The sequence below is a fragment of the Saccostrea cucullata genome, unplaced genomic scaffold, assembly GCF_032062105.1.
Source record: "Saccostrea cucullata isolate Sc308-1 unplaced genomic scaffold, CSIRO_AGI_Scuc_v1 ctg7724, whole genome shotgun sequence".
Taxonomy (NCBI): domain Eukaryota; kingdom Metazoa; phylum Mollusca; class Bivalvia; order Ostreida; family Ostreidae; genus Saccostrea; species Saccostrea cuccullata.
The window spans coordinates 7,702-28,380 of NW_026927530.1; the positions used below are offsets into that span (position 1 = coordinate 7,702).

The 20,679-nt window shown below is 33.0% G+C and overlaps 1 protein-coding gene and 3 long non-coding RNA genes across 8 annotated transcripts; 2 read left to right on the forward strand and 2 right to left on the reverse strand.

Annotated features, from left to right (window-relative positions):
* The first annotated feature begins 288 nt into the window (after positions 1 to 288).
* On the forward strand, positions 289 to 2,754 carry LOC134274716 (uncharacterized). The gene is made up of 2 exons (XM_062756959.1): positions 289 to 1,504; positions 2,747 to 2,754. Exons 1-2 carry the CDS (start codon positions 289 to 291, stop codon positions 2,752 to 2,754), a joined length of 1,224 nt encoding a protein of 407 aa, XP_062612943.1.
* An 841-nt stretch (positions 2,755 to 3,595) lies between these two features.
* Positions 3,596 to 20,200, reverse strand: LOC134274715 (uncharacterized). 2 transcript variants are annotated; one of them, XR_009993696.1, is made up of 5 exons: positions 19,569 to 20,200; positions 19,113 to 19,324; positions 16,898 to 16,958; positions 16,648 to 16,714; positions 3,596 to 5,513 (listed from the first exon to the last, which is right to left on the reverse strand). It is a non-coding gene; the product is annotated as an uncharacterized LOC134274715 (long non-coding RNA). The 2 variants fall into 2 exon arrangements; XR_009993695.1 differs by having other exon boundaries at positions 19,560 to 20,200.
* Positions 6,475 to 13,130, reverse strand: LOC134274713 (uncharacterized). 4 transcript variants are annotated; one of them, XR_009993691.1, is made up of 7 exons: positions 13,053 to 13,130; positions 12,554 to 12,938; positions 11,490 to 11,585; positions 11,085 to 11,171; positions 8,270 to 8,417; positions 7,044 to 7,140; positions 6,475 to 6,560 (listed from the first exon to the last, which is right to left on the reverse strand). It is a non-coding gene; the product is annotated as an uncharacterized LOC134274713 (long non-coding RNA). The 4 variants fall into 4 exon arrangements; XR_009993692.1 differs by lacking the exon at positions 6,475 to 6,560 and having other exon boundaries at positions 6,885 to 7,140; positions 11,085 to 11,184; XR_009993690.1 differs by lacking the exon at positions 6,475 to 6,560 and having other exon boundaries at positions 6,886 to 7,140.
* Positions 12,806 to 14,927, forward strand: LOC134274714 (uncharacterized). Its single transcript, XR_009993694.1, has 3 exons — positions 12,806 to 12,925; positions 13,046 to 13,126; positions 14,783 to 14,927. It is a non-coding gene; the product is annotated as an uncharacterized LOC134274714 (long non-coding RNA).
* Positions 20,201 to 20,679: the final 479 nt, after the last annotated feature.

Sequence of the window (20,679 nt, forward strand, 5' to 3'; positions counted from 1 at the left end):
TCAGTGTGCACTGGATGGTGTTCGTTGTGAGAATTAAAGGAAAAGGCTTGCCTAATCTGAACTAGATTTATCAAGTTTCAAAATATAGCATGTCATTTATAGAAATAAGCCAGTGAAGCCTATTCTATTTCCTGTGTTTTTTTTTTCTGGTGTAAGGTAAGAAAATATGACGAACCTTTATCCTTTTATTAGATTTGTGTCTGTAAAGCGTATTGTTAAGAAAATTGGCATCTCAGATGAAGGATTCTTTTTTTTTAATGACACGTACTTTTTTATCTTTGAAGGAGGATGGACCCACGACATTTACCAGAATCTGTTTTTGTGGGGTTGTGTAATTACATAGGGACTTCATATCAAATATCCATGAGGAGAGGAGTATGGGACATTAGTCAGAGAATTACAAACCTGTTAAACAAGGAGGAGCAGGTCTACGAAATGTGGAGTGGAAGTCGAAAGGAGGGATTCAGACTTGCTTCGTCTGATACGGATTGGATGTTCTCCCCAAAAGATCACAGAGTCATATGGAACTTGTGTCAGATTCAGTACTATACCCTTCATAGTAAAACGCTGATTTTATCGGAGTGGCAGATGAGTCCCCCTGGATTTGTTTTACTTCAGCTATTAACGCCATCATACCGAGGCTTCCTAAGAGAATTCACGTTGTCATGTGTCGAAATGAAAAACAGATATTATATATCTAGCTCAATATACAGACAGATTACTTGTTCCAAAATATTTCCCTTCTCTGACGTTCATGGTCCATGTGGAAGCGGAAATATTGGTGGAGTGGAATGCGATGCTGCACAGTGCCTGACATGTGACATTTGGCCACCGACTGCTTATTCTTTTATTACCAGAAGTTTACACTGGCCAGAATCTCGTGTTCTACAAGATATAGTTAAAAGTGGATGCCATTTTGTAGCAATTGGAAACAAGCTATCCGAACACGAAGACAAGGAATGGAGGATATCCTTCTCCCTGGCGGAGCAGAAGCTTGTATACTCGATGAACCATTGTCAGTTTCTGACGTATGCTTTATTAAAACTGTTCCTGACTGATGTTATTAACAACGAAACGGAGGAAAAACTACTCTGCTCCTACCACATGAAAACAGTAGTTTTCTGGGTTATCCAGCTAAACATGGTTCCTAGTTGGTCTCCGCAAAATCTTTTAGAATGTTTTTGGATCTGCTTTAAAGTGATTCTTAAATGGGTGTATGATGGGATCTGTCCAAACTTTTTTATTCCAGAAAATAACATGTTTCTTGGTAAGATCCACGGATATGCTCAGAATACCTTACTTATGAGACTTATGGGGCTATATGAGAGAGGAGTTGTATCCCTTCAACACATTCCAGCCATAAGACTTTATGTTTTACATGCTCTTCACCATCCTAGAATCTTTGTCAGCGTAGATGAACATCTTCTGCTTTCAGAGTCAAAATGTGATGTTGAAATGTTTATTGAAATTTCAACAGTGAATTCCCATCGCACTCCACATTTAAGTATCTGTTGGAAGCGTTTAAAAGCAATAAGTGTTTTAAGAAATTCAAGCTTGAAAAGGTGTCAGTTTCTCACAATTCGAAACTTTACTGCCGTTGTTTTGCAAGACATGGCCTTTATTTTACAAAATTTTCGCCTCCAGTCGAGTTCTACAAGAGAAATTTACATCTTAAATGAACGGATATGCAACCTGCTGAAAATTGCAGCTAAGTTGGGATCTATTTCAGATTTGTTGTACATTGCAATGTTTTACTGCAAGGTAGGTAGGTACTCCCAAGCTTTGCGTATTTTACAAATAACGAAGGTCAAATTTTCAAAGCCTTGGTTGTTATATACTATATACGTAAACCCGTCGAAGTATACTGAAGCTATGGGGGGAAAGTCTTGGCCTAAAAAGTTACAAGAAGCTGTGGCATTCGACATTAAGCTTTTTAATGATATATGTTATATTGATGACTTAGTGATGGAGCAACAATCTAGTTTGAAAAGCAAATGCCAAGTATTACCCATCCCACCATTTGTTATGTTACACATGTTAGAAGTTTTGTGTTACAAGAACATAGATTTAAATAGATTACCAGTTGCGCTAAATGACCTTGAGGTCCTGCTACACAGAGACCAGGGGGTATTTATAATCCCCCCTTTAAGAGACATATCATGGGAGATACTTGGGATCTGTCATCAAATGTCGGGGAACCTTGAGGCGGCTCTCTACTCCTTTAATCAATCTCTTCAATATCCAAGGCATGCGATACAGACAGCCACAATGACGAGAATACAGGACATCCAACGGCAAAAAAATTTTAGCAATGTTTTATGAAAAATACCTGACACAACAAAGAGGTATTAGGTGTAGTCTTTTAACTGAACATGTGTCCTCATCATTTCCCCGCGCACCCTCCCTCAGAAGTATAGTAAATTAGTATGTGTTTTTTATTGTTTTATTCGTAATATCATTATGTGTGGTTTTTTTTTTAAAAATAGATTTAGATTTTCTAAGGCCAAAAGAAAATATACTCTTGTTTCCTGTCCCTTGACCAAAAAAATTTGGGTAGGTAGGTAGGGAAAAAATTTTATTTTGAAAACTCAATGGATGCAGAACTTATATCATGTAATAACAAGAAAATGATATGTTAGCAGTTTACAGAGCAAGTTTGGTAATGAAGATTTATAAAGTAAAGGTATCCTGTACACTTGTGATGTATTAGTTCTGTAAATATTGTTGATTGACTTTAAAATTTTAGGAAAATAGTCACCCAAAAAATTAAAATGTATAAAAACTTTTAGGGTCGGAGGGTAAAATGTAGGGTAGGTCGGGTGACAGGAAACAAGAGTATTTTTTTTATTTTGGCCTAAGAACGAAAGTTAGAATTGTATTTTTTTATTATCATATTAAACTGCAATTGCGAGTCTACTACGTGTTGTATTTTATTAAATTTAAAATTATATATGAGTTTGAAAAAAAAAAAAATAAAACGAAGCTGCATGAGTGTACATCTTAAATATATTTGTTATTTACGTTCAAATTAATTTTTTTGAGATATGTTTAAATTGACTTAAAATTCTTTATTTAAAAAGTGGAGTTGGTAAATAATTCTTTTACTGTATTTAAAAAATTAATTGCGTTGGAACGCGGTTTATTTAATTGTTGTAATTTACAGGAAAGTGCTATTATTTTATATTGTAATCGACTGATCTTTTATATGAACTTATTAAAACATGCCACATATATGTATTGCATGTCAAACGTTGCAATATTCGATCTTTTCCATCAATATTGTCATTTTTCATTTGAATTGTAAAATTTTCAATTTGTAACGTTTGACATGCCATATACGAGGGTTGTTCGAAAATTATTGAGACATTGTGTATATTTTGCTTTCTAATGAACGTCTTTCGGTGAAAATTTGCATATACGTTTGACATAAACTAAGAATTAATAAAAGCAAGAAATAATTTACAAATATTAAATATTTTCTATACAATGGTATATAAATGCGTCAATAGTATGGGTACCCGGAGCAGTCACGAAATCAGATATTGAAAATATGTAACACCAACTTTCTAACTCTGTGGATCCATAAAAAGAACGAAAATAATTCAATTTAAGTACAGCTATTTGTAAGGACCAGGCAGGGGGTGATTCATGACCAATTCAGATTTTTACAAAATTTTAATATGTTGCTTCATGGACCAAGGGAACATCATTGGACAACATAATTTTTTTGGCCAGCCTTTGTTGCCATGGAAACAATGCACCATGTAAATGCACATGGCAACCAAGCAAAAAATGGAAAAATATGTGAATTTAGCTATTATTGAACACGGGAACAGAGCTTTTTTGATGATAGTACCATAAATAAATATTTTTTTCCTGAGAAGTACATACAAAATGATAAATGATTACCATAAGGATGAAATTATATAGGTTTTATTAAAGGTGCTGACTTTCAATTTAACATAGGCCATTTCATAAAATTCACTTTTTACAATATTTCTTCAAATCCAACATATTTTAGAAGCATATTAAGAAAAAGGCCCGCATGTTAAAGAAATCTGATAACATGGAATAGAAAGAGCACATTCTTAATTTTAACAAAATAAAATAAAACCCATGGGTTTTTTAAAAATACTCTGTTACCATGGCAACGAAATGTCACAAAAATTCATTTTTCACAATAATAACCTTTTTTAAGAGCACAGCAAGAAAAATTCCCACAGGTTAAAGAAATCTGATAATGTGGAATAGAAAGATCATTTTCTTAATTTTATTAAAATTAAATAAAACCCATGGGTTTTTCAATAATATTCTGTTACCATGGCAACAAAATGTCACAAAATTTCATTTTTCACAATAATAACAATTTTTAAGAGCATAGTTAGAAAAAAATCCCACATGTTAAAGAAAACTGAAGGCATGGGATAGAAAGACAACATTCTTAATTCTAATAAAACAAAACAAAACCCATGGTTTTTTCAAAAAATTTCTGTAACCATGGCAACAGAATATCACAAAAATTCATTTTTCAAGAAAATACCAAAATACATCATTTTCAGAGTATGTTGTGGAAAAAACACCACAAGCACATAAAAATTGATAATATAAGATAGAAAATGTTCTCCTAAACCTTGCAAATATTAGATAAAACCAGTGGATTTCTCATAAATTTTTGTAACCATGGTAACAAATTATTCTTGAAATGCTTTTTAAAATATATTGTCTTTACAAAATATCCATAAAATACAAAATAATTATTGACTAACAGACATGTATTTTTACAGTTTATTGTAAATGCATGAAAATATTTTTTTTTTTAAATATGCTTTTGTGATTTTTGTATCTGGTTACCATGACAACATCTCCAAAAATATTGTATTTGCCTATACAATTTAGTCAATGTGATTAGCTTGTATGAAGAAAACTGTATGAGTCGCCATTAGCTAAAATACTGAAAGACACAACATTTTTTTGTACCCAACTTTTTAAAACAAATATTTGGTTTCTGTGGTAACTGTGATTAACCATTTATGAGACATGATCTAAACATTTCAATTGTATTTTTAAAGCAATTTTTAAAATATTATCTGTAAATGTACTTTTTGCTGAAATACATAGTTTACAGTAAAGAAATCTTGAAAAAATGTCAATATAACATTAAAAAGTGTATCAAATGTAAAAAAAAAAAAAGAATGTTCTTGACTAGATAGGCAAACTAAAATTCAAAATTTTATGTTGAAGGGGTGTAATATTAAATATCCTTGGGTGTATCCTGGTCTTGGTTTCAATAAAACCCCTTTTACATTTGGAGGAGCTTAAAAATCAACATCCTTTGTTTCTGGTCTGGATTTCTTTCAAAAAGTTTTAAACTGATAGTTTCTTTATTAGATTTTTTGGCTATCATTTAGAAATGTGCCATTGAGATTATCTGTATCAACTGTACAGGTACATCTATGTGTCCTGGCTCTCCAGCTAGATTCCTCTGACATAATGCATGTGGTTCATTCATCAATCTGGAAAAAATATAATTCAAAATTTGAACTTTGTTAATGAAAATAGGCATTCCGTAAAGCAATTTTTTCTTGTTGCTGTTGAAGGAGGAGAGTAGCTAAGGTTCGTTTTCTCTATGATCATGATCATGAATGCAAGAGGGCCATTGTCCATAACACTCCCCAGAGTAACTGGTCATTCTGTTCTACACCAGATTTTTCTACTTGTAATACCTATTGTGGTTTAGGTCTATTCTTAGGGGGAGGGGGACATGATTTAAACAATTTAGAATCTACACTTAATCCCTGGATGCTTTAACACAAGTTTCAGCTTTTCTGACCCAGTGTCTCCCTATTTTTTTCTCTTTTCTTGACTATAACCCCTTGTAAGGGGTCTTACACAGGCAAAAGTGGCTGGTATGAACTTCATATGAAATTCGCATGAATATCGTGCGAATTCTTCGCATGAAAAGGAGACGAAAAGGACCACACATGATATTCGCATGAAAATATCATGCGATTTTGACATGAAATTCGCACGAATATCATGCGAATAAAAATTCGCACGAAATTCATATGAATATTGTTGCTGCTTTCTTTACAGATTTTCATATGAATTTCATGCGAATTTCATGTAAATATCATGATATATTCATATCAAATCCATGTGATGTACTCAGTATATATTTTTCCTAGTAAATTGGACTTTCAATTCTTTTAATCCATTTGATGAAAAGTATTAGGAAATTCTAATACTTAGATCTGTATATGAATTTGTACAACTAATCAACAACGTTTCACTGTTACTGTATTCAAAAAAATGCAATAAGTACAATCTCAAAATCTGATCCAGCAAATGACTTAATGAGCTTTATCTAAATCTTAATTTGAAAACTGCTTAATTTTAACACATGCAGATTTTGAGGAAGCACCACTATGATTATCCAAGTTATTCTTTTGATGAACAAACAACTGGACACATTCTGTTTCTTAATCTTTTTTATTGAATGCTTCAATTCTTTTTAACATTCTCTGCTCAAGGGCCACCCATCTGTCTGGAAATTGTTTCATCTGCAAGAGAAAATAATTGTAATGAATACTGGAAATACCGGTAAATGAAATACAGTCATGAATTTTACAACTGCATTTCCAAAGTCAATATTTCCCTACTTATCAAGATAACATAAAATATGAACAAAAGTAGATATAGCAATCTCATAATCACCCCTAAGTTCAATTTGGTAAAAGGTTGAATTTATATTGCCTACATTGTAAATGATCTTTAAAAAATTAAAAAACATACATCATAAATTATAATGATTTCAAAATCATACATCATAAATCATAATTAAAAGTATAATTATTATGTTTCTTAAGTATAAAATTATTTACAAAAAATGAAAACAATTTTCCTGCAAATGACTTTAAACTTAAAAACAATCTTGTGTCAGGTATCAATTAAACCTTGAGATAATTGTCTCTGTTTCATTGACCTATATCTGATGATGCAATTTGTATCTGTTGCAAGGGAATTTAAAAGCAAAATTTACCTACCATTGCATCTATGTTCCTTCTGAACACACGCCAGAAATCTGTGGCTGTGGTAGCTGGATTTTTTCCTGAACAATTTGAGTCCATCAGCGAAAGATCTCTGTAAAGCAAAGAACAGAAATAAATCTAAAAATATTATTAAGACTAGTCATGAATTTTATATCTTCAAAGTTCAACTTTTTAAAGGAATAAGTTTGAATCTGTTTTGCTATTTAAACCGTCATGGAAATATTATGCACTAATTTTGCCTCTGTTATCAAAGATTGTTGGGTTTATATTGTTTTTGTACTGTTATGTCCATCTTTCTGTCTTAATATTTAACCTTTAAACACATTACTTATGAGTGGGTGGGGCTATGGCTTCATATTCCACAGGTGTATTTCATGTAACAAGAACTTTATCGGGGTACTATAAAATTTGACCTCTTGACCTTGATATTAGGGTTTGATCCACTTTTACAAAAAAAATCCCTAAACTTTAACCTAGGCTAATAATTTTGAACAGTTAGTGCTATCAATCTGATACTTCACATTATTTTGTAATCATTGTGACAAGACCATTCAATAAGTTTTTTTTACCTTAAAATTGGTCTTGACCTAAGAGTTTGACCCACTTCTAAAAAATATAATCTAGGCCATAACTTTTTAACAGTTAATACTAAAATTCTCATATTTCACAGGTTAAATTATTCCTTATGACAAAACCTTCCCTCAGATGCTAACAATTTGACCTTTTGACCTTGACCTTTAAGTTTGCCTTGCATTTCAGTCCTCGCTTTAAGATGTCATATAGGCATATATAAAGGCATAAACATAGGATAAAATAATATATGTATGCATAAGTTTATTTGCTGAGTACCTAGGAGCAGAAAAAGATGACTGTCAAAGAATTACAGTGTACTGCATTTTTTATATGTCTTCTATAACATCAGAACCTATTACTGGGTACCCAGGGGCAAAGTAATGTACAATTTTGGAAATGGAACTCTTTAATACTCATTATAAGTATATACTTCAAATGTACTTAGTTTGTTTGCATTCTATCAAGAAGCACTTTTACCATGCAAAATTTGGTTGATAATGGTTCAGTCAGTAATGGATAATTTGTTATTGATGGGACACACAACAACTGATGAAAAGAGAAGCAATACGTCTAAAAACAAATAACAATAAATTGACACTTGCATCCCTCAAGTGTCCATATTAATGAAATTAAATTTCAATCCTTACCAATGCATAAGAGTCACCTTGAAGTTGGTCTTCTCCTCTGAATCGGTCATTCGGATGGTGATAACCAGAAATTGCCGAGAAGTCAGGTATACCCCTGCAGTCGAGCCTTTATTGGCATTTACTCCACATTCTTCTCTTGTGTCACTAGCTGAAATGTATCATATTATTGAGAATCTCACAAATTTAAGAATTTTTTATAAGCTGGTATTTTTACAATTGTACTTTTTTTTATAAAATGCATTTAAAGTTTCGATCAACAATGCATGAAATCAAAATGAAAAATTTTACGACAAATTTTGACCAAAAACAGGATATGTTTGTGAAACACTGATGCCCCCGTATGACAACATAGCAAAGATTAAACTTTTCTTAAATGCAAATTTAATTAATAGGTACCAAAAGTAGGATTTTCTCACTGGAAAACAATTGCAAAATTTGAAACAGGCCATTATTAAAGTTTTTTTTTCAATAAGTACAAAAATCTCCAAGGTCAAGTCCTAAAGGCTAAGTTACTAATTGGTATCCAATGAAAGGTCTTGCCACATAGAATTACTTATGTAGAGTATGGAAGCCCTAGCCCTAACCTTTCAGAAGTTATGGCCAAGGTTAATTTTCTTTCAAAAGTAGGTCAAACTCCATGGTCAAGGTCAAAGGGTCAAAGTTCTTGTTATCAAATAAAAGGTCTTGTCACAAGAATTAAATATGTAAAATATGAAAGCACTAGCCCTAACCCTTTGAAAGTTATGGTCAAGGCTTGTTTTTTAAAGTAGGTCAAACTCAAAGGTCAAGGTCAAAGGGTCAAAGTGCTTGGTATCCAATGAAAGGGTCTTCTCACAAGGATTACATATGTGAAGTATGAAAACAGTATCCCTTACCGTTCAAAAGTTATGGCCAAGGTTCAAGTTTTGCACAGGTACAGAAATCTACAAGGTCAAAGGGTCAAGGTTGTTGGTATCCAGTGAAAGGTCTTTCAATAAAAAATACACATGTGAAGTATAAATGTCCTGGTGTCTACTGTTCAAAAGATATGGCCATTGAAAGTAAAAGTGTAAAATTATCATGTAAAAGTGAGTCAAACTTCAAGGTCAAGAGGTCAAATTTGGTAGTACCCAAAGAAAGGTCTTGTCACAAGGAATACACATGTGAAATATGAAAGTCATGGCTCCAATAAATCAAAAGTTATGGGCAAGGTTAAAGTTTTTGAGGACAAACAGACAGACAGAGAGACAGACAGACAGACGGACACGACAAAAACTATAAACTGTACCCCAACACTTTGTTTACGGGGGCATAAAAAGGGCTAACTTAAGCTTCTGGCTTAGGTGAGAAAAATTCAATGAAATATTCCCAGCTTAGTCATAATTGCCTGTACAAAATGTTCCGCCCGGAATATAGGGGAAATTGAGGCGTACTTGGAGAGTGAATTCCGGGCGTCAGTTTGTCTCTCTATATATGGTGATACACAGGTTCCGGGCGTAACCCAAGCGGAAAACAAGAGGAATTGGGCAGGAATTTGAGGCGAAAAATGCAAATGAGCTACGCCTGGAAAAACAAATGACGCCCGGAAAAAATTACGCCTGGAAAATAAAATTCCGCCTGGAATAGAATTACGCCTGGAATGTCCTTATTATTATATAATACTATGTGACCTAAAAACCTATATATTTACCATGTTAACAAAGAAAAACATTAAGATTATGATTTACAATGTTTAAGCTAAAAATTCAGGTTTTTGAATTGTAAGAAAACATAATGTCGGGTCATTTTACCATATATTATAGAAATATAACATAAATTTTGTGCATTAAGGGACACTTAAAAACATCAAAAATTGAGTGTGCATTTAGAATTAAACAAACTTTTTACAATACCAGTACATTTTATCACTTTAGTAATCATATTGAAACAATTTTAGTTAAATACAATTCATCATTTACTCAGTAGTTTACAGTTCCTCAGACTCACTGCATCCTGACTATCAGACTATTATTTCTCAGAAATGAGTGCAAGGAAAATCAAATATCTAAAGTAATTTTAGGGTCAACAAGTTATAACTACATTATCCTAATCAAATTTACTCAAATAGGTACCAGATATTAATGATCACACCTACCAGCAGATACTGTACTGTTATCCAGAAGAAGTGTAAAAGCCTTAACTTTGAAATATCTGCATTTCCTATTTCATCTACACTAAACTCCCTCCTTCATGATCAAATTCAAACTTAACCCCTATCTGAAATGACCCTTAATTGATAATTAAATTGACCAATCAGAGGCTTTTACTTCTCCTGAAAGTTCCAGCCGTAGTTTTTTTTTTCTATTTTCCTGCTATTTTACGCCCGGAAAATCTGAACTTGCCATTGAATTGACGCCTGGAAAATACAAATGATGCCTGTAAGACGTCTCTTCTCCTGAGGCGTAACTTTTTGAAAATTCCGTCTCCGCCTCAAGTACGCCCGTAATTTGCCAATTCCTGCTCAATTCCACCCAAATTCCAGGCGGAATCCGCCTTTAAAATTCATACAGGTGGTCACGAGATTAAATTCCATAAAATTTTCATTATTTCTGAATTATCTCCCCTTTGATATGGAATGGCCCTTCATTTGAATTAACTTGAATCCCCTTCACCTAAAGATACTTTGTGCCAAGTGTGGTTGAATTTGGCCCACTGGTTCTTGAGAAGAAGTCGAAAATGTGAAAAGTTAAATACAACAACAACGACGACAGACAGACAATGGACAAACTTTGATCAGAAAAGCTCACTTGAGCCTTCGGCTCAGGTGAGCTAACAAAAAATATTATAAAATACTTACATGTACTTTTGACAAATTGGGAAAATTTAGGAGTTAGGACTACTCTGGTACTTGAAATCTGGTCCTTGTGATGACAAGTAACTGTGCCTATACAGAGAAACTAAAAAATGTCAGGTACTGTAGGTTCAATAACATTTAGTTCATTATCTCTTTGTCACTTTATTTAAATTAAAAACATGTATTCTATAAATTAACGAAGATTATATACATGTATTTACATTAAAGAAATGCAAGATAAGCAAATATAAGCTGAATGATTAAGGTTTTGCTACATGTATACATGTAATAACAAAATTGTTATACACGTAATAACAAAATTGTTATTGATTGTTATACACGTAATAACAAACAATGTATACCACAGGCTCTGCAAAAAATATTTCTCTCTTAGATTTTTTTTCTTACCTGCTTACATGTATCATATTTATAATCTTTGAGAAGCTATCAGTGTGGTATAATGGAGTGCCGTGCATAGATCTGCTTATAACCAGCAAATTATACCTGTGAGTATAGAATACAACATTTAATAAATATTTTCGAATTAATAAATATTTTGTAAATATATGTACAGTACGACTCATTTTAGGGAAGTGACTAGGACTTTCTGTCTTGCATTCCAGATGTAATTAAGCCTCTTTATATCTGCATACATTTTGGAATGCACATGCACAGGTACTTGTGGACAGGACAGTGGGGTATTTTTTTTTTTTGTTGAGAGGTGGAAGGATTTTTTCAAAGGTGGGGGGGGGGTATTATAATGTACATTTTACACCTGCATGTAGTTAAATAACTCAATAGGATACCGGGTGGGGTATGGTTTTTAAAGGAGGAGGTTGATATAAATCTAGGAAAAAATATTTGTATGGATTACCTGAAAAGTTTTTGAAAAAGAAAGGAAAATATTGATCTCAGAACCTGAGAATCCTATCCTACAACATTAGCTTTTCACTGAACATTTTCTATGGTAAAAACACAAACAAACAAAACTTTGGAACTTAATTCTTCTTATTCCTTTTTTTTTTGCAAATCCAAAAGGGAGGGTTGCAATTTACCACCGTAGTTAGAATAATCTTAAGCCCTCACCGGGTACGTAGGACATTAATTCTTATCATTTTAACGATAGAACATCAACATTCTATCTACAACCCCCCCCCCCCCCCCCCCCCAAAAATGCTACGTGTGTTATTTGATTGCTGCAGTTTAATTTTATATACTAGATCCCAATGCAACAGGAATTAAAAACACATTAAAACATTAGGCCTATCAATAGGCCAATAATATTGTAAGAAAAGCAGAGAACCTGTATTAGGCCCATCTTTCATTTTCAACACATAACGTTATGCGTTACCATAGATAAAGTTAGATCCACTTGAATCTCATATCTGTTATTAAGCTGTCAACAAATATTCCCAAATAAAGTTATTACATCCGTCTGATATAAAAAGAAGATGAGAATCTTACAAACTTACAGAAAATATGGAGTTGAAAACATTCTGCTCTTTCTTTCTTTCTGCTTTCTAATTCGCATGATGACGTAATTTGTGACGTACGGCATTCCATAAAAGAACTAGCTTTGGTTCCATAAAGTAAATTTATATCACTTAGTCATCTGCGTTCGTCTTTGAAGTGGAGATGCGTTTTTAAGATAAAAATTTGAACGACTAATATTACAAAGATTAAGGTATTTCCCGATTCTTGGATGAATACGAAACCGATTAGCCAGGTTCTACTTGCACTTCCTGTTACAGAAAAAAAAAAATCCGAGTCAGCAAGAGCTCCTTTCTATGGTTTGTTCTAGACTTTCCTTTTGGCTGATTGTGATATACCTCTTTGAAACAATGGTAAATATGTATGCTTTGTTGATTTTTGTCATATTTTGTGGTTATAATGCACATTTTTATTGATAATTCAACTTGCAACGAAATCTTTCAGAGTAAATTCGGAATGCGTTCTCATTTCAGGTTCTACGTAACGCAGTCAGGTGAATCGACTGGTCCTTTTTATGCTTAGTGACATCTATATGAAGGTTTACTAAATTTTGAGTAAGTAATTTAAGGTTATTTTTATTTAAACTAATTGTCATTACAAGTTTCTACATATGTGTCAGAACACAACACACAGACAGTGTTTTTGTTCTGACACATGTAAACACAACTTTTATAGACCAAGTGTATCCCATAAAATAATTTAGACATAGGTCAAACAAAAGGTTCAATCTTCTAGGGGATTAATTTGAGGTCCATGCAAAAAAAGTGTAACTATATATATATTGCATTTGATTTATTCACAGTTGAGGTATTCTAATTATTCTGTGCAGATTTTAAAAAAAAATCAATCTTTTCAGTATTTTACTGTTGTCTGTAATATATTAAAAATTCATCAATTACATGTTTATTGTCATCCAATTGGAACATCACAATTAAAATGAAAATTTTTATTTCATTTATGGTTCAATAGCAGCCCGATATATAGAGTCGCTAGGTCAATAACACACTGTATGGTGTCTGACACATCCCTTTAAAGTCTAATATGCAGTTATGAATCTGTTAAACACATGGTCTTTTCTGTTTCGCTCTAAACATATAGTACCATTTAACATACCAGTACGCAGTTATGATAAGGCTGTCCGAAGGCTTAAAATGTCTTAAAACATACATTTTATTTTGAGCTAGATTTTAATTTCAATATGTTATCCTTGTTTGAAATTGCAGTCAACTTGAGATAACAGTTCAATCAGGTATTATAATAAAGCATTTCTGTGATGTCCGATGACTGTGTTGATCACGTGACGGACATTTTTGATATTCTTAAATGTTGCACAAAAATCGCATCGGCACAAGTGCATAACACAATTATTGTGCAAAGTTTGTTATATAGATCAATTTATCGTGATCCATGGTACTTAGAAAGTGCTGGGGGCAGGTTTAATTTTTTCTTCTTAAGAAAATAGTTTACGATAAAATAAAATTACCAACGTAAGAAGGGGTATTTTCCACTCATTATCGCGATTTATACAAAAGCGGATAAAATACATACGATCCCCCAGCAAAGTTCAGTTAGAAGACATACTTCTCTTTTAGATTCACGCAAAATATCTTCAATTTATCCTCGTCTTTCACTTGTGCCAGTCCAATATAAACACGATTCATAAATTCTAACTCTGTCTACGGAAGTGTAAGGTGAGCGTTTCAAACATAATATTTTGCTATTGCTTGAATATATGCATATCGGACAAGCAAAAGGAATAGAGATATTTAAATATCAAATGTTAAACATTATAACAACACACACAAGCTTAAAAAACAAACCTTACATTTGAATTAAACAACAAGTCCCCAGAATAAATCTACATGGCGTATAACAATTATGACACTTTCCCCGTCATGTCAGCTCAAGTATGCAGTGACTTGACGTCATATTCTATTATGACGTCATATCTAGGTAGTTCAGGGAAGTTAAGTACAGTTTGAACAGTTTGATATTTTACGGACAGCCTTATCCTAGCTGCGTACTCAGTAATTCAAGTTGCCAAAACATGGACTTTTCAAGTGATATCATTGAATTTATTGTATTTAATGTCATCCTAATCTAGGAATTGGTCCCTTTGACCTAAACAATTGGAATATTAGTATGGGTAATAGTATTTTATAATAATTAATATAATAATTAAATAATTAATTAATTAATATTCTTTGTAGGAAACACTTGTCAGGACACAAGACTGAAAGAAAGACGTACTTAAAAACTGCCTGTAAACACAACAATCATTATTAAAGTCAATGGATTACCCAGGAACATCCAAGCAATATGATATCAGAGACTGGCAATTTTTATCACTTGGTGTGGCAGAAAAACCTAAATAAATATTGAAATGTTCAATACTTTGTTCATTGCTTTTCTCTTGTGTATATGAATATCGCATAATATTTATGCGAATTTCCCACGATTTTTACATGAAAAACTGATAATTTGGAATTCGCATGAATATCATGCGAAATTTCAGTCACATGAAAATCGCATGAATTTCGCATAAATATTATATGAAGACATTCGCATGAAATTCGCATGTGGAACTTTTCGCATGGTTTTTATATGACTTTCGCACGAAATTCATGCGAAAAGGCAATCGCATGAAAATCATGCGAGCCACTTTTCCCTGTGTAGCCCTGCCAAGTTTGGTAAAAATTGGCCCTGTGGTTCTTGAGAAAAACCTCAGCTCTACAATTCTACAATTCTTCTCTAAATTTTCAAGTGATGTAACCCATTCTTTAACCCTCACCCCATCCTTGCCTCAAGTAGTTAGCTGTTATTTGATTCTGAATATTAGTATAACTATTACAGCCTTGCTCATCTGAAAAGGCTTTTTTTTCAACAACAAAAATTCTGTTTAGATATGCTGCATTTTATAAATTTTAATTTCTAACTTTCTACTGATTTTAGTTTCCAATATTCAAAGAAACATTTGTATTGATTGAACAAAATAATGAAGATGACATACAATAATACATCTTTTACTCCTATTTGGCTTCCACATACATGTAACTGCAGTAAAACTTGTTTAGTACAAACACGGACATTGTGAATTCACAGATATAGTGAAGTCTTCTTGGATCCCCAACTATATAAATATTACAAAAGTACAAATATGGATATAACGAATTATATAGCAAAGTACTTTTACAGGTCCTAGTTCGTTATAACCGAGTTGTACTGTATATATATATGTGTTGATAAATGATTTAACAAGAGACCCAGGGCCACATCGCTCACCTAGCTTGGATAAAAATCAAAAATCAGCTTTGTATTGAAAAGCTTAAAAGCATACATGGTCCTGACCTCTCTCTGTAAGGGAGAGAGAGGGGTATGATTGAACATAACTGAATCTACACTAAGGATGCTTACAGGGTACTTATTTTTGACTAACTGTGAGTTTTTCCCTACAAGTTTGAACACTTTTATTGTGGCCCCACCCTATACCTGGGGAGGGGGGGGGGTGTCTTGATTTGAAAAAATCTACACTACAAGAAAATGCTTCCATATGTATATATAACTTACTGGCTTTTCTGTTCTTTAGAAGAATACATGTATTTTTAAAGGATTTTTTCTCTATATTCTTAGTTAAACTTTGATTGGCCTTTGTGGTCCCACCCTATCCCCGGGGTCATGATTTGATCAAACTTGAATCTACACCACCTGAAAATGCTTTCATATAAATATTACCAATCAAGGCTTGATGTATCCGAGAAGAAGATTTTAAAATGTTTTTTTTATATATTCCTGTGTTAAACTCTGATCATCCGTTGTGGCCCCGTACTACACATGGGGTTCATGATTTGAAAAATTTGAATCTGCACTACCCGACAATGGTTCCACATAAGTTTCATAATTCCTGGGCCATTGGTTCTTGAGAAGATATCAGTAATGCTATTAATTTTGTAATTCTCTCCCCTTGAAGAATGACAATGACAGACAAAAGACAAACTTTGATCAGAAAAGATCACTTGAGCCTTCAACTCAGGTGAGCTAAAAAATTCTGAGAATTAAGATCAGAAGAAATATATACCTGTTTCAAAGTCTCTGAATGGTAGTGTTCACTATAATTCAGCCCTTAGTCAGAAGGCCCTTGATTGCTAAATGAAAAGGAATGTTCTTAATTATAATTAAAAAAAACTGCAAGTTGTCAACACAAAATACCGAATTATCAAATGATATATAAATAATATAAAGTATATATAACACTAACGTTAGTTGAATTGATAATCTTTTCTTGGTGACGGACTGACGGTTGTCCTCAATTTATAAGATTACATTACCTCAGCTGTGCAGGTGTTGTCAAAAGGGATTTTAAAATTCAGAACAAGGCTCAGATTGCATCTGAAATGATAACAAATCATGAAATTCATCATCTGACAAGAGAATGCATACATTTATGTAACAATTTAGCTTTTAAATTATTGATAATAAATATTTATTTACCTCCCCCCCCCCTCCACCATGTACTAGTGATATTATCATGAATTCATACTATAAGTTATAAATTGAAAAAGAGTTATAGTTTTGTAGGATCAAATTTTATTTAAGTTTTAAACCTAAATTAGACGAAAACATTGGCAGAAACCCATGCATATTGTATGTGCTCTCATATTTATAAATCTCTCTTTCTATGTGTGTATATATTTGCTTGTAGGAATATTTGGGAAGCCCCCCTCCCCCATTCGGATAGGGTTTTATGGCTTTAACCCTCCCCCCCCCCCCCCCCCCCCCCCCCCCCCCCCCCCCCCCCCCCCCCCCCCCCCCCCCCCCCCCCCCCCCCCCCCCCCCCCCCGTTTCAACTGATAAAACCATAACAGTATTTTATTGGTTGTTTTGCTTGTCAATTAAATTTTGTAGGACTCTTCACCCTTACTTATAATTCAAATAAAAGGAAATGCATTTGAAGAATATCATACACATATAAGTTTGGAAATATACAGTTTGAAAGGGCACAATTTTACATTTTGATTAAATGAATAAGAAAAATAGCAATTGATATGGTTTTGCCATAACATCTGAGTTTTTTCAGGGGTTAATTATATATTCACTATTTTAAGAAGGACCCTTTGGCCACTCCGAAAACAGTGTTTGAAATAACAGTACGCCTGACCGCCCGAGACGCACAATTTAATTTTGCTGTGGGCTTACCAATTTGCACATATCGATGCCGAGCTGGACTTGTTTAAAGTTTTCATTAATGAAAATTTAATAATTTGATTAATCGCTTCCGAATCAACTAAGGATTTGTGATTAAAAGGGGGGGGGGGGGGGGCCATGGATAACTTTGTTCAGACAAGGGGTCTTGATAGTGAGGTTTTTTTGAGTATATTGTATTTTATTTGAACCGGAGACATTACATCTCATAGGTATACAATATTCATACATAAGATTTGTACAGGCTGTACAATATACATGTATTAATTGCATAACAATATCATTTAATTATTATTTAGAACATCATTTCTTAATTGATAAGAAAAATACAAAAATTTGCCCAGGTTACATAGTTCTTTAGTATTTGTAGAACTCAATAGCTGTACTAATTTAAATACTGATGGTTTTTTAATATAATAACACTTAATATATTTATTTCTAGTAAGTTCTTCATATCGAGGACATTTTAATAAATGTTCCAAAGTACAGTCGTATGTTAGTCATACCATAGTTTGAATGAAGGGGGTCCAGGGGGCAAAGCCCCAGAAGCTCCTGAGATTTTGTGTGTTTAAGATAGTGATGGGAATCGGTAAGACTTTCATAATCGATGATTGGGTTACTCTAACCTACTAATTATCGATTATAATCGGACATGTAAAAAGTATATCAATTTAAACAAGTAAATGGTAAGAATGGGTAAATGACGACTTTTTGTGGTGATCCAACTGGTCCTTTGTTCATTTTATAGAACCAAAAGTACGCCCATGCCCAGAAACATGCTTTGTTATCCGGGTATATACAAGAGTCTGTTTATCTGCACCATTACCTTACACAAATAAGTCAAAAGCAATGCTGTGGATGGAAAATTAGGGTTAAAAACTATTATGCTTGTAAAATAAAATAATGAACCGATTAATCAGAATTTTGAAAATGCAATCGATTGCTTGGATTATGTCAACAATCGACTGATTTTCGATAATAATCGATGATTGGAACACCACTAGTTTAAGAGTAAAATTAGGCGAAAAAATAGTGGTATTTTTTGTACGGCATCATTAAGATAATATTTTCCTACAGCAAAACATGGACACTATTATATTCATATGGGGGGGGGTATCATTTGCTCATTGCTCACAGTACCTCTACTTTCAAAAATCAATTTTATAAAAGACAATTATTTTCTCAGTTAGGCTAGTAGATTTTTAGCAGGACTGATAACTTTTACTAGCAGTCAGCCTGTATGTTTGCTATCAATTTTTCTTGACTTTCGCCTTTTTCAATTTGAAAAAAAAGTCAATACTGTGTTTGTATAGACATTTGTCTGTGTTATGTATTAAATACCTGATCTAAATATGACATCCATAGAGGCGCCGAGACATAGAAAAAATCATGCTCCATCCAATCTCTGCTGTGGCTTTCACTGCTTCTTGCTATGGCTTCATGTATGCTGAGGTCGAGGATTTATTCCAGTCGACTGTGTATATTGCTGTACTAAGGGATTATCGACGGAAAGGAGAGATACTCATCATACTCTAATCCCCAGCAGCGAGCTACTGTTCAAATTCCAGTACAAAATTAAATGTTTTTTCCCCAAAATTAACTGAATTTAAGTGGTTTTGATGTTATTGTTAAACAAGTTAGCCTTTTTCAAAACACTCAAACTCTAACTGTCTAAGCATGTTTAGGAAATAAAATTTTGTTTTTGTCAGATAAAATTAAGCAAATTGCAGGCAGTTGTTTTTTTTTTATCCTATGATTATATTTTTCTAATAAAAATTTTAGACTTACAAGTCTTACATGCCCCTTGGATGTAAGAAAACCGGCAAAACTTCCAAAATGAAGATGAAATCACACACATTTCTTAATCCTCCCCTTCTAAACTGAAGAGTTAAATACACTCTTTCCAACTCCTTTTACTAAAGAGTGCCAAGGGAGATAACTAGAATTTCATGTTTTTACATAATTTAAAATCACAATATCTATTCGTAATTAAAATAACCCATGGGTTTTTTAATTGTTTTTTACTCTTTGATACTAGATGTTCAATATTTTATAATTCACATTCAAGGAGGGTGCGGGCCTTCTTAAAAAATTACCTGCACGTACAGACACCTTTCAATGGATATTGTTGACTGTTTCAGTATATATTGAATTCATTTTTTAATCAACTATGCATGAAATCCATTTATAACTATGATCAAGTATTTAGTTTGATGTATCTTAATGTAAATATGATAGTTTTTGAAAAATCTATCACTATCATGAATCACTTATTTTCATTTCTGCCTGGTTCTTATAAATAGCTGTACTTAAGTGTATAATTTTTCAGCTTTATTTCAAATTCATGTTGTACAACTTTGATAGAATTTTGATTCGAAATACAGAGATTGTAAAAAAATTAAGCGCGGTAGAGAAATCTGCTTACAACAAAAAAATGGAAAAAAAACAGACAACGGACAAATTTTGATCAGAAAAGATCACTTGAGCCTTTGGCTCAGGTGAGCTAAAAATAAATACTGCCCTCTTAAGATTAAAAATAAAACAAGAGGCCCATGGGCCACATCGCTCACCTGAGCACTGTGGCTAGGAAAAAGTAGAAATTGGTTTTTTATAGAAAAGTTTAAATCCAAAAGTAGTCCCATGACCAATCATGGATTTGCTATTCTTGAAAGGATGATTTTTAAAGAATTTTCCAATATATTTCTAGGAAAAACCTTGGTAGACCATTGTGGCACCGCCCTACCCACGGGTGTCATGATTGGAACAAACTTGAATCTCCACTACTTGAGGATGCTTCCATATAAATATGATGAATTATGGCTTTGCTAATCTTCAGAAGAAGATTTTTAAATAATTTTTCTATATGTTTCTATGTAAAAATTTGGTTGGCCTTTTTTGCCCCGCCCTA